Here is a 12,127-nt window from a genome sequence, read left to right as displayed (position 1 = left end):
TAACATTGTGAAATGATGCTGAAAGTTACAACACAAGTCAGCTGTTGTCTTGGATTTTAACCCTCTCACCACTTTTTTTTTTCAGCCCTTGCCGTTGAATACACTTGCCTTTTCCTTCAATCAGAAGGGGCACAGCCAGCTCCAGGCTCCCGTTTCAGTTCCCCTCCCAGTTACAGCCCCCAAAAGACCAGACCATCTTAGGGGTGAATGCAGACTGCCCTTCCTGCTCCCCTCGTGCCCATCAGAAGAGCTTCCACAACGATAAAACGTTCCCGCTTCGCAATTCACGGCTGGGAAACGAGGCTAACGCAAAAAGCAGAGCCATCCAAACCCAGCCTGGGAGAGCAGGTAGACAGCTCTAGGCAAATAAAAATGCAGCATTTAAAATCAGCCATTTAAAGAGAAAAATAGCCATGAATGGCAAATGGGAACATTGATCTGCTGGTGCTGGAGTTCAGAGTTATTTAACGCCACGCAGAGCGGATCCTGGAGATTCAACCTGCTGAACAGACGGGACTGAAACCGCCTACGCTCAGATCCAGCCTGGAAAATTCACCAGCCAGGTGAGATGTGTCAGTGGCTGCAGATTTTTTCCGGACTGTGTCTGTAAAGCCCTTTGTTTCAACGTTCAGAACCAACTAGCGACTGCCCGAAGGGCCGGGCCTGCCTCGCTTGCGTCTCCCAAGGGAAGTGATGGGCGCGCTATCTCTTCGGCCATTTAACGCCAGCACAGATAAAGGTCTCGGAGACATCCTGCAGGAGAAGTGCCTTCCTAGGCGAGGGCAGGCAAGGGACCAGCACAGACCTCTGCCGCCGTTCGCTGTGACACAACAGGAAGATGGCACCTCCCTGCCGTGGAGCACACCCTGCCTCCTCTAGGAAATACCTAAGATAGGAGGCGTGAGTAAAGGAAGAAACAGCTCTAAATCACTTCGTACCCAGATGGGGAAGTAAAAGATAAAAAAAAAAAAAAAAGGAGGAGTACAAGGCTTTATTTATTGACATAGGAAAGCCAAAGCGGTTACAGGAGTGAACCCAGACACAGGACCGTGCTGGTCAGAGCGCAGCTTTCTGAAGGGGAACCTCACGCAAGCAGCTCCAAACAAACAGCGAAGCGCAGGTGAGAGAGGGAGGAAGGAGAAGCCATCCCTCCATCCTGCCAGGGCTCTCCCAGCCTCGACAGCCTGCTCTCCACCCGAACCAGGAGGCCATCAAAGCTAGCAAGCCAGGAGAGGGCAAGCAAAGGGACAGCCGGCAAGGGAACAGGGCACGCCGGGATGCGCGGGGCCGGTACCAAGCGTGAGCTGAGCATGCACCAGGCAGCCCCTTCCCGGTGCGTGGCCCTCTCCAGGTTACTTACTCCTGCAGGGTGAGGGACCTCCCCGTTGCTCTGGCCAGAGGAATACAGATTGACGTATTCACCCTCACCAGCCTCCTCGCTGGCGTTTTCGCTCTAGGGGAGACAGGACGAAAGGAGATAGGTGACGGTGCCCCTCGCCAGCTGTTAGCGAGCGCCCGTGCCCACGCCTGGGAGGAGCGGTGCCCTGCGGCCGCTGCCACCTAGCCAGAAGCCCTGCCTCTGGCTCAGCTGCACCTGCCTGGAGGCTGGTGTTTTCTGGTTCTCGAGCAGTATCCAGAGGGCCCCGAGCTGCAGCAGGCACTGCGTGGCAAGAGGGGACTGCGCAGGTGCCAAGCGCGCACGCGAGGACTGAAGGCTGCGGCTGCTGAGCGGTCAGAGCCTGGAGCACAAGCACCCGCCCCTGTCGACACCAGGCCTGCCGCTATGTGCAGAGCAGCCCCAAAGACCCAAACGTGTCCTAAAACTGCTTCACAGCACAGGCTACAGCCATCACGCCAGGCTGAGCCAAGCTCAAGGGCTACAGGGCTGTAACAAGGACCCAAAGCAAGGAAGATGCAACAGCGAGGTCAGGTCCAAAGGGTGAAAAAAAGATCGCTGCCTCTGCAGTCTGTGTCCCTCTTCCAAGCTCTTTGAAGAGGCACCCCCACCACGCACACAGCTCAGGCTTTAATCCCACCACCTCTGGGTTTTGCAGCGAAGAGGAGAGACGCTGCCTTGTACAAGAGGTGCTCAGGGAAGTAACCTGCCTGCTGGTCGGCAAAAACAGCCTGGGACTCGGAACTCACAGCAGCGCCTATCAGTGAGGGAACAGCTTTAGTCCCACTTCACCGACAGCGACGCCTTGCACCGACTCGCGCTGCCACCACGCGCACAGCCGGTGCTGCTGGAAGAGCAGGAGCCTGGAGGACGCAGCAGGGTTATGCACAGGAGAGCACGAGCTGAACCGAACCCACAGCTCCAGGGGCTCCCCAGTGGGAAGGGAGCAGGACAGCTATCACCAATTCCTGCCACAGCAGCAGCTGCAGGATGGAACCGCTGCTAGGAGCCTGCGTTTAGAAACTACCAACCTCACAACACCCCTTTACCTTCCTCTGGTTTGTATCACAATTGCAGGAAGCTAGAGCAACCTCTCTTCCTCTCCCCTTCACCAGCATTTGACATTTTATGTTTCCATTTTATGTTTTATTAACATTTTCTCAAACCCATGAGGTTCATTTTTTTGTAGAAATCTTTGTATGAAATTACCTCTCTGCATTCACACACGAGTTTGGAAACCGGGCTAGATCACATCGAGCTTAAGCATGTATTAATACAAGCGACATTTCTTTAAAACAAAAACAACCCCCAGCCTTGCATTAAGGTGCATTATCATCTCTTTGGATAGTCTCACCGAAGCCGTCTGGAGAGAATCAGTGAAAGAGGTTTCAGAAGGAAGGCAGACAGGAGCATTCCCGTTAAAGCTGCTCTCCTGCGAAGAGGAGTTTGGCACATCCCCAGCGCTGGGAGACTGGCTGGCCGTGGCTGGCACCGCTAGGTCAGAGCTCTGAGACGGATGGACGGGGGGGAAAGGCGGGGTGGAGCAGGACGAGGAGGTAGAAGACAGGAAAGGAGGTATGGAGACTTGGTTGTGAGGCACAAAGTCCTGGGAGTAGGACCTAAACACAGACTTGTACTACAGGACGCGGAGATGGACGACACAAACAAGGAAGATGGGAAAAGGAAGGAGACAGACAAAAGAAAAAGTAATTAGATCAGCAGCAGCTCAGCAGTGACAGCACAAGGCAATTCCAACAACGGCACCTCCCAGCCGGGAGGCGAACCCCAGCAGAGGGAGCGTTATTCTATCATCCCCCCATTCCAGCAGGAACTGCCGCCTGGGCCAGCAGGCAGCTTTTTCACGGCGAGGAGAGTCCTGACACCACCAGCAGCCGGGCAGGGAAGGTGGGCAACGGTGTTTGTCTGCAGGGACCCAGCCTCAGCCGGGCAGGGGGGAAAGCCTGGGTTTCAGCCCTTAATGACAACGTGCACCTGGAAGGCGCTTGGGTGGCTGAAAGGATGTGAAGCCGTACAGAAACCATGACTGTGAGCAGGCTGGAAGTGTCTCAACAGAGAGAAGTACGCTGGGGATTGTTGCTTTTCTGGGATTTTCCACAGGATCCAAATTTAAGACGCCGCTTGCTCCAACCCTGTAATTTAACAACTCCTGTGTCAAGTCTGTTCCAGAACACACAGCTCCCAGTGAGAAGTGACTGGATCCCGTCTTCAAAGCTACACTGAAGGATAAAGGGGATTACAACAGTAGATGCTTTTACTCCTTTCCGTCTGAGAAACATTGGGAGCAAAAACGATAATTGCCCTCAGGAGCAATGAATTCCTTATCAAACCAATCCTTTAATGCAGTGGCTCTAAAAGTCAGTTGAAGAGATGAAAAGAGATCATCTACATAAAGCTTTATTTCACTATCTCTCCTAATCATCAGATTACTGTTCAGATAATATTAAACAGGGTGCAGTGGGAGTACATTGTGCCAAGAAAAACACGAGCAATCCTCTGTCTTTTAACATCTGGTGCTAGTAAGATTTACCACCAGGGTATCTCCAAAACAACAAGAGAGCAAAGCTGACACCCACCAGAGAGAGAGAGAAGGGGAAAAAAAAAAAAAAAGAAAAAAAGACAACAATGCTAAACCTGCTGGAGAGGAGCTTTAGGAAGCATCACGTCACCCAAAAACACCATGCTGAAATGAAGGTGAGGTGGTTGCCTGCTCGAGCAACCTGCTGCAGGACAGGGCACGGCAGAGCTCTCAGGAAGCACACGCACACCTTGCTCAAACCTGGCTGAAAAGTGACACTGCTGTGATGGTAAAAGAAAAATAAAGAAAGGAAACAAAGGCATGAATTGGAAAATTCAGGCTACATTTTTTCAGGGGAATTAAGCAGGTGACAAAATCAAAGCTCCGTCCATCACCTGAGTACACCCTGGTGGTGGTTGTCGGTTTTCTTTTCCTACCTCTGAAATAGGTAAGCTTAAAAATCTGAACAGAGAACTGCCTCAGGCTTGAAGCCCAGGCAAAGAAGTTTTTCCACGACAAGCTGGAAAGGAAACAAAGGTCAACGGCTAGACTTTACCTTCCACCACCCCAATCCTCCAGCGGCTGCCCTCCGCCGTGCCTCGAGTCCGGCTGTGCTCTGAGTGCCGTCTAGGGGCCCCAGACGAATCGCGGGCCATAATACAGAGGAGCAGAGGGAGATGCTTTGGAAAGAGAGCTTAAAAGACTACTGAAGAATAATCAAAATGCAAATCCTACCACATGCCTGTGGCTGAAAGGAGCCTGGCTCTAGGACAGGCTCCTCTCCCTTCCTGCCCGTCTCTTCACGGGTGAGCAGCCCCGGCTCCAGGGACACCGTCCGCTCGTGGTGCTGCCTCGTGACAATGACAACTCTAATCTCCGTATTTACTTTCTGCCCGGATAAATGCTCTACATTTATTCATTTTCACTTGCATGGCACAAAACACTAAATCCCTCGTAAGACTCCAGGCTCATGACATCACCCTGGCTCAGCAGATTCATTATGCCTGCCCCGTCCCCCTGCTATTTATTCCATGATCTCACTGCTGCTAATGCACCAACTAATGCCCCGAGTCCTGGGCCAGTCCCCATAGAAAGAATTGGAGCAGAGCAGACAAAGAACATGGACCTCCCACCAAACACTCTTGCAATGGTGCTTGAGAAGGCGCCCAGCAAACTGCTGCCCCAGTGGTGAGATGAAACTCTGCCATAAGGGAAATGATTTTCTCCAACGGGGGCTGCGTCCCAGCGCCTCCACTGCTGGGCTTCTTGCACCCTACACCAGGCACCCTCCTGTCCTTCCCTTTGCAGTTGATGGACATCTTCCACCGAGGACCCCCAAAAGTTACCGTCTCCGACTTGCTGAACCTGGAGAAAAAGCCGGGGTTTTGCAGGGAAGCAGCGGAGCTCATTCAGACCACGAGCAAGGGGAACTCCTGGCCTCAATCGCATCGCCTGGGGACAGTCAGGCACCCTGCGAAGGGCTCACGCCGTGCCAGGGCAGCGGCAGGGTTAGTTCAGGCCAAACGGGGGCCGGAGGCTCGGCAGCCGGTGGGCTGCGTGGTGTGCAGCCTGCAGGCTCGGCTAGCAGCTCGGGGAGACGAGTTACTGCTGCTAGGGAAGGAAAATCTGCACAGCTTCTGACTTGCAGAGTTTCAGAGACATTAATGCCAATTCGAAGGCAATTTAGGCCTAAATATAGCACAACTTTGCATCAATTTTAAAACTCTGAATGTGGATACGTTACTACTGACAATCTGTACACATTCATCTCCCCTTGGCCTCGCCAGTGCGCCTTTCAAAACAATATCTTGGCACGAGGTGCGTAGAAAGTACCAGCTTAAGGCCCAGGTAGCCAGGAGAACGCATTAATCTTCATGATGGGATCCGTGATCAATCACTTCACGGTGCAGACACGCTCTCAGCATGCCGTTAACAAAGGGAACAGCCCCGGGAAGCCTTTGGTGAGCTGGCATTCATTAACCAGGCTGCTCTCAGCTCCCGGTCCTGTACGGCTGCAGCTCGGAGCAGGCAGCCAGGAAGAGCCCTCCTTCCTCCCCGGCAAGCAGCTCGGGAATTCCAGCTATGCAGCCATGCTGGGACAAGAGCCAAGAATGCAGCATACTTTGAAAGTGGAAAAACACCCTGCGGTGGAGATGATGTCCATATGGCACCCATTCCTGCTGCGCCCCTGGCCAGCCCGGCCCAGCCCAGCCGGCAGCTGCAGCAGGAATTGCTGCGATGGCTTCCGCAGGGTTTGGGCGGTGTACGGCTCTGGGAAGCCGCCATCCTGTAAAATCCACGCTTATTTTGGGAGGGGAGAGTCCATTCAAGACAACTGTCATAAGCAACTTAGTCCTCCCCTGGCCCCACAAAATCACAGGCAGCAGTTTATCTTGGAAACTAATCAGTGCTTTTTAAAATGCTGCTTCTTAGAGGTTTTTTGCAGGGTCAGTAAGGCCTCGGTTATGTCTGTACTGACATAACCTCCTGCTCCACGGCTTTGCTTTAGGTGAAATAATTTGAAATAATTTTTGGGAAGCTAGAAAGCAACCAGATCCTTTGAGAACCGATGTTTTCCTCTTTCCAAACGCAGACCACGCTGCCAGGCTCCTAGCAAGGGACCAGGGGACAGTCGCTCACTGCAGGGGATTCTGACCTGCGACAGCAAATGGCCAAATAGGGAGAAGAGACGGCAAAGAGAGATCCCTCTACTCTTACCAGTAAAGTGTATTTATAAAAAGCTATCTGTCACTTGGGAAGCATTCCCACAAAGCATGCTCTCAGCGAGAAGCAATCTCCTGAGCACAGCGGGAAGCCGACCTGCCCAGACCTGACAGTTTACACACACTGACACCAGCGTAGCACGCGGATCTTCCAGAGATGGCATCTTTCAACATCCCCAAGTTGCTGCCTTTCATTTTTTTGTTTTAGAACAGCTTTCCATCCTTAACGGGGGCGTCACAGGATGTCCCAAAGGTCAATGACATTGGAGACGTTTATTTGGATTAGATGGCAGGAGATAAACTCTCTAACAGCAAACTTATTTTTTAAAGAGTGATGCTTCTCAACACCCCCTAGGCACGGCTGGCCAAGTAACAGGGAGGAAGGGTGTTTATGGGCAGTCACTGACTGCGAGCAACAGCAATCTCCATCCTAAATTCAGAGCTGAATTCAATTAAATGGCTGTCAGAGCATCTGCAGCATCAGCAGCCCCAGTCTTTACCTTTTAAGCAAAGCCTTCTCAGTCACCCTACCGACTTCTGCCAAATTAATCTGCAATCCTGCCAGACACTCCCAGATCAGATAGAGCATCAGAATTCCAAAACACGAAGCTATCAGAGGAAAGGATCAATCTTTCAGATCTCCTCTGCTAAGGCTATTAAGAGAGAAACGTGGGCAACGCGCCAGAACTGGATGCCCAAATTCTAACAGCAGAGAACTGTGTTCGCAAAACCCTGGGCGTTGCACAAACCCTAAGAATATAATTACACAGACAACTATTGGAAAACACTTCCTATCTCATGACACAATGCCGGACTTCCAGGTACTTTTGCTGATGAGGAAGGAAATGCTCCTGCAATGAATGGCTGGAAACACAGGCTGCCAACAGACCGGCTTCAAGCACTGCCACAGGAAAGGCAGTAACCCCTCGTGCCTGAATGTTTCTCGGCAAAGCCTCTGACCCGGCTGCACGGCTGACCTCGCTATTTTTAAATAGTGGTTAGCACAGCAGATGGATGGATGGGGCTTTTGTTTCCCTTGGGAAAGGGTCTCCTGGCTTCTGCATCAAAAACACAACATCCAAACTCTCCTTAAGGGAGAATTTCTTAAGGGAGGGTTTCTTGTACAACCTTGCCGTGAAAATGGGTGGGGGGATGAAAACATTTGCAAGACTTACTAACCATGCTATCATGCATCTCTCTTGAAACTATCAGAACTCAATCTCATCACAAGTACAGCATCGGCTCCTGTTTGTCCTGTAAACAATACCACCGTATCTGACAGATCTTTCAAAGGAAGAGCATGGAGGTGAAGACGAGACTCCTAAAGCCAGCCACCCAAAAAAGTGGCATGTGGCCTGTGAAATCAGCACGCTGACTGTTTAGAGACCTATGCAGAGACAGAGTGCAGATAAATGTAAGCGGCTGGAGGAAGTGCTTTTCTGAAGCAGGATTCAGCAATGCTGGCATACAACAGCACTATTAATACCGCCATGCAGGCTTGCTGCAGGCAGTGGAAATGAACATAAATGCAAAAGGAACATGAAACAGGAAAGGCAAAACAATACTCAGCACTCAACAGCTGCTTAAATGGATGCAAATCTTGCTTCCCCTTTCCCTCTGCTCCAAAGTAAGGAGCCAAATCCTGCTTAGGACAGAAAGGAACTAACACACTGTGATCTCACGGTCCTGGTTTCATAGTGGCTCCCACCATCAGAGCACCATATGGATCCAAAAAACTCAGTCTCTGCCAAGGACTGGAGCTGCAGTCTGGGTTGCAGACTGGAACTGAGCTACATAAATAGGAGCAAGGTGGGGAAAACATGCAAAGCACATGTCGGAATTGCGTGCGTCTTTAAACGCTTATCTGACCCTCCTTTTCCTGAACATGCATGAACACACACACAAGAAAGAGAAACAGTTGCTGTGAATTTTCTGTGCATTTTCCCAATTTGCAACAGAACTGTGGGAACAAGTGAAAACAGAAGCGCTGAACTAGAGTTTTCATAAGGAAATCACTTATGCTTTCTGTTGGAAGCAGGCGGCCAATTTGGTTCCTTGGCAGTTACTGGAAATGGTTTTTAATTAAAAAGAAAACACAAGACAAAACAGCATTTTGAGAAAGGTAAGATATTTCTCCATAGTGGAGGATACAGCCAAATTTCCACTAGTGGCATTTGCAGGACTCAGAGAAAACAACGGCATCCCTTGTTTCAACAAAAAGCTTCCTAGTTGTAAGTGAATGCAAGTCTCTCTGTGGTCCTTGGTGGAAACTATGTAGACAGATAGCAGTGTATCTTGTCTCCTCAACGATTTCTTCTATCAGTGCAGAGTTCCCCCACTGCCAGGAAGCCATGAGATTTGATTCCTGCCATTTGGAAACCTGCTCACCCATTTCCAGTCAACAGCACAATGAGATGAAAAGGACAGTATCTCTGTCTCACAACAGGAAGGGAGGGAGGAGATCTGCTGGGGAAAGACTTCTGCAAACCAAGTTTAGGATGCGAAGCAGGATGCATTCGTATTGCATACCTCCTTCCCCACTGTCTAGCAACAGAGAGTTGCTTTCAAAAGAGAGGGGAATCCCTAAAATGACTCTTGACATTACGATCCAGTTGTCCCGGCAATGTGAGATTTAACGGCGTAACAGTGGGGACGATGATGCTGTGTTTCCTTACAGCACCAGCCCACGCTACAAACATGACCCTTGCTGGCACAGAGGCTAGACACGAATCAGACTCGGTGAAAAACAGACCCAACTTGCCAAACCTATGAGGTTTGATCCAGTTGCTTAAGATCTGCCTCTATCCAGTAAAAGCTATTACTTCTGACACAATTTCCTGCAAAGAAGGGAAAAGCGCGATTAGTGGGTTCACAGAGCGCTGGTGGCTTCTGGACTGCAGCAGCGTCTGCAGCTCTGAGGGGAAAGAAAAAAAGAGTCAGGATTCTGGAAAAGAAATTCACAAATTACAAATTAAGAGAGTAAAGATGGTCTGAACTCCTTCACTTTTTTTCTTTTCCATTTCTTCAAAGCACCGTCTGAAAAGAACTTTTTAAGCCCTACAAGTCAGTAGTAAGGAGTTAGTACTTGCTCCTTTGTGCATAGGCATAATAAGGTACATGCAAAACACGGTGCAGGCTTGGCTTTCCTGCTGCCTTCACATGAACAGATTGGTACAGGGCTAGGTGTTCTCCTGGGGCTGACTCCTGCTGTCCACCCCAAGCCAGCCTCATGGGAACAAAAAAAAGCACGGGGCACTTTCTGACACTTGGCTATGCCTGGAAATCTGCAGAGCGCTGCTCACGTTGTGTTAATGCACAGCCATTTGGTTTATTAGCTCCGACTTCCTGGCATTGACCTAAGGAGGGTTTTTGTTCACGTACAGAAGGGATAAAGATTAACGCAGGAGACGTATCATTTTGAGAGATTTGATGATCACCACTGATTATCTGGGTACGTAGGAGGCCAACCCCTCAGTTAGCTGGTGCACGAAAGGTGTGCTCTTCCTCGCATTAACTCCCCTGCTGGGACCGGTGGATTGCTAATGCTCAGCTCTTAACAGGTTTATTGCTCACCACAGTGCTCATCTGAGTGAAAGAGCGGAAAAAACGAAGGCATGAAAACGACAGGAGAGCAAAGCAATGCACACGAAGTGCTCCTGGTGCAGCTTGGAGCATCCCCCATGTGGAAGGCGGCTTTGCCAGGCAATGCTCCGGAGCAGACTGCAAGAAGGGCTCCGAGGTCCTCCTCAGTGCTGGAATGCAGGGTGTCACCCTGGGAGCGATCCAAACCTTGACAGCTGTTTCACTTCTCTGTCTCATTAGGGACAGGGAAAATGGGATAAACCATGGCTGTGATATTATATGGGTCAGCTATGAAGCATGTAAGGACATTGGTATTTTGCAGCTCAGAGACAAAGAGTCACTGTCAAAGGTGTAAAATCTCATTTTTGCCTGTGAAAAAATAAACCAGCTAGAGTCATGAGCCACCACGAGATTACCATAAATTAAAGGCATTAATGGAAAAGTCACCACTTTTAATTCAGTTATTTCCTTTGTGCATTTGACAGTGCATTGCCAAACTGTCCTCGTTCCTCATGCTTCATTCATTCTCCCTTTACCAAATCCTTGCAAAAATGAGTAAGGATTTTTAATGAAGTTTTAACATTTCATAAAATAATCTATTCAGAATAAGGTATTCCAAAGCAAGATTAGAACAAGTCAAAATAATTAAGTATGCAGTAACCATTTACATCTAACCAGGACACTTTTTAAAGTGAACTTGCCCACATACTTTTAGAATGTTATAGCATCATATTTATAGGCTATCAATTATAACAAAAATAGTGAAGTGCTTTTACCTGGTCTTACACTTCTGTTATCTTTGCAAGGACCGCTATCAAACAGAAAGCTGTACAATTCAGAACTTTTGCATTATTTCAATTTTTAAAACTGTTTTTCACGGACTCATGCAAGCAGTAACCTTACCACACCCCAGCCTTTCCAGCTATGCAGCACAATTATGATACTGCTCTCTCTCCTACAAGTGGAAGCTGAAAGCTTTAATTCATGGCTTGTGAAGTAACTCTACTTGAATACTTTCTTCTTTAGACCCAGCTGATAACATCATTGCCATTCATTTTTAGAGAACGAGTAAGCGTTGAAATGCAAAGACAGCAGTGACAGTGTGAGGATACAGTTTTCAAATATTTAGTATTAAACTAATTGAAACACTCCTGAATTTTCTTAACTCTTGCCTGATAATTTCTCCAGAATAAATCTAATTTACTAAATATCCAAGCTACTGTTAAAAAATAATCTATTCTCAGTTGTCATCAGGCAGGCAATCAGCACAGAACCATGCAGCCCTACATGCAAGCGCTCCTCACGCTGTTGAGCTGTTGGAATCCCATGGTTCGATTTAATTTCATTACATTAACACTTCGTTATTGCTACCATTTAATTTAAGCAGCTGATCACAGATTTAAGCGGTACTTTAAGATTATTATTTCAATTTAAATCATTTTCGGCTCCTCCTGTGGTTCTCTTTTCAGACCAGAGCTGCAGGAGAAGAAACCCTGCTCATTCGTCAGCAAACCATACAAGCTTACAGAGATTGTTTGGGACCAGGGGGACGTGAAGGGAAGCGGACAAGCAAATACAAGATGAAAGATGTGGTAGAGGCCATCTTCCAGAGAAAAAAAGTAAGGAGCTGTGTGGCCACTGTTCCATGCATTTGCCTAAACCCGTGTACTTCAGGGATGGCGGCTCGTTATTCCTCCAAAGGCCAGATTCACACGGCAGCATTTAATCGACTCATCCACATCGCTGACGTTATGCAGCAGAACAAAAAGACTTGGCAGTTTCAGCGTGCAGCCTGGGGAACATGTAGGTCATGGGAGTGTGCCTTAGCACACAGGCCTGGTCTCCCCTGCCAGTCCCTCTCCACAAATGTCAATCCAGATGTGGATATAC

The 12,127-nt window shown here is 49.1% G+C and overlaps 1 protein-coding gene across 11 annotated transcripts in view; it reads right to left on the bottom strand.

Moving 5' to 3' along the window:
- Positions 1 to 12,127, bottom strand: part of RAPGEF1 (Rap guanine nucleotide exchange factor 1) — an 89,974-nt gene that overhangs the window by 15,252 nt on the left and 62,595 nt on the right. For 6 of the 11 annotated variants that reach the window (XM_066980800.1, XM_066980799.1, XM_066980796.1 and 3 more), the window contains 2 exons: positions 2,751 to 3,032; positions 1,361 to 1,453 (listed from right to left, as the gene is read on the bottom strand). The exons of 2 other annotated variants lie outside the window; for them this stretch is intronic. In XM_066980800.1, coding sequence (XP_066836901.1) covers positions 1,361 to 1,453; positions 2,751 to 3,032 — 375 coding nt within the window. The remainder of the gene's footprint in view (positions 1 to 1,360; positions 1,454 to 2,750; positions 3,033 to 12,127) is intronic. 3 more of the 11 variants (XM_066980801.1, XM_066980802.1, XM_066980805.1) reach the window with 2 other exon arrangements.

The sequence above is a fragment of the Anser cygnoides genome, chromosome 20, assembly GCF_040182565.1.
Source record: "Anser cygnoides isolate HZ-2024a breed goose chromosome 20, Taihu_goose_T2T_genome, whole genome shotgun sequence".
In the NCBI taxonomy this organism is placed as follows: domain Eukaryota; kingdom Metazoa; phylum Chordata; class Aves; order Anseriformes; family Anatidae; genus Anser; species Anser cygnoides.
The sequence above is the reverse complement of the archived record's forward strand: the minus strand, read 5'-3'. Positions and strand labels throughout refer to the sequence as shown.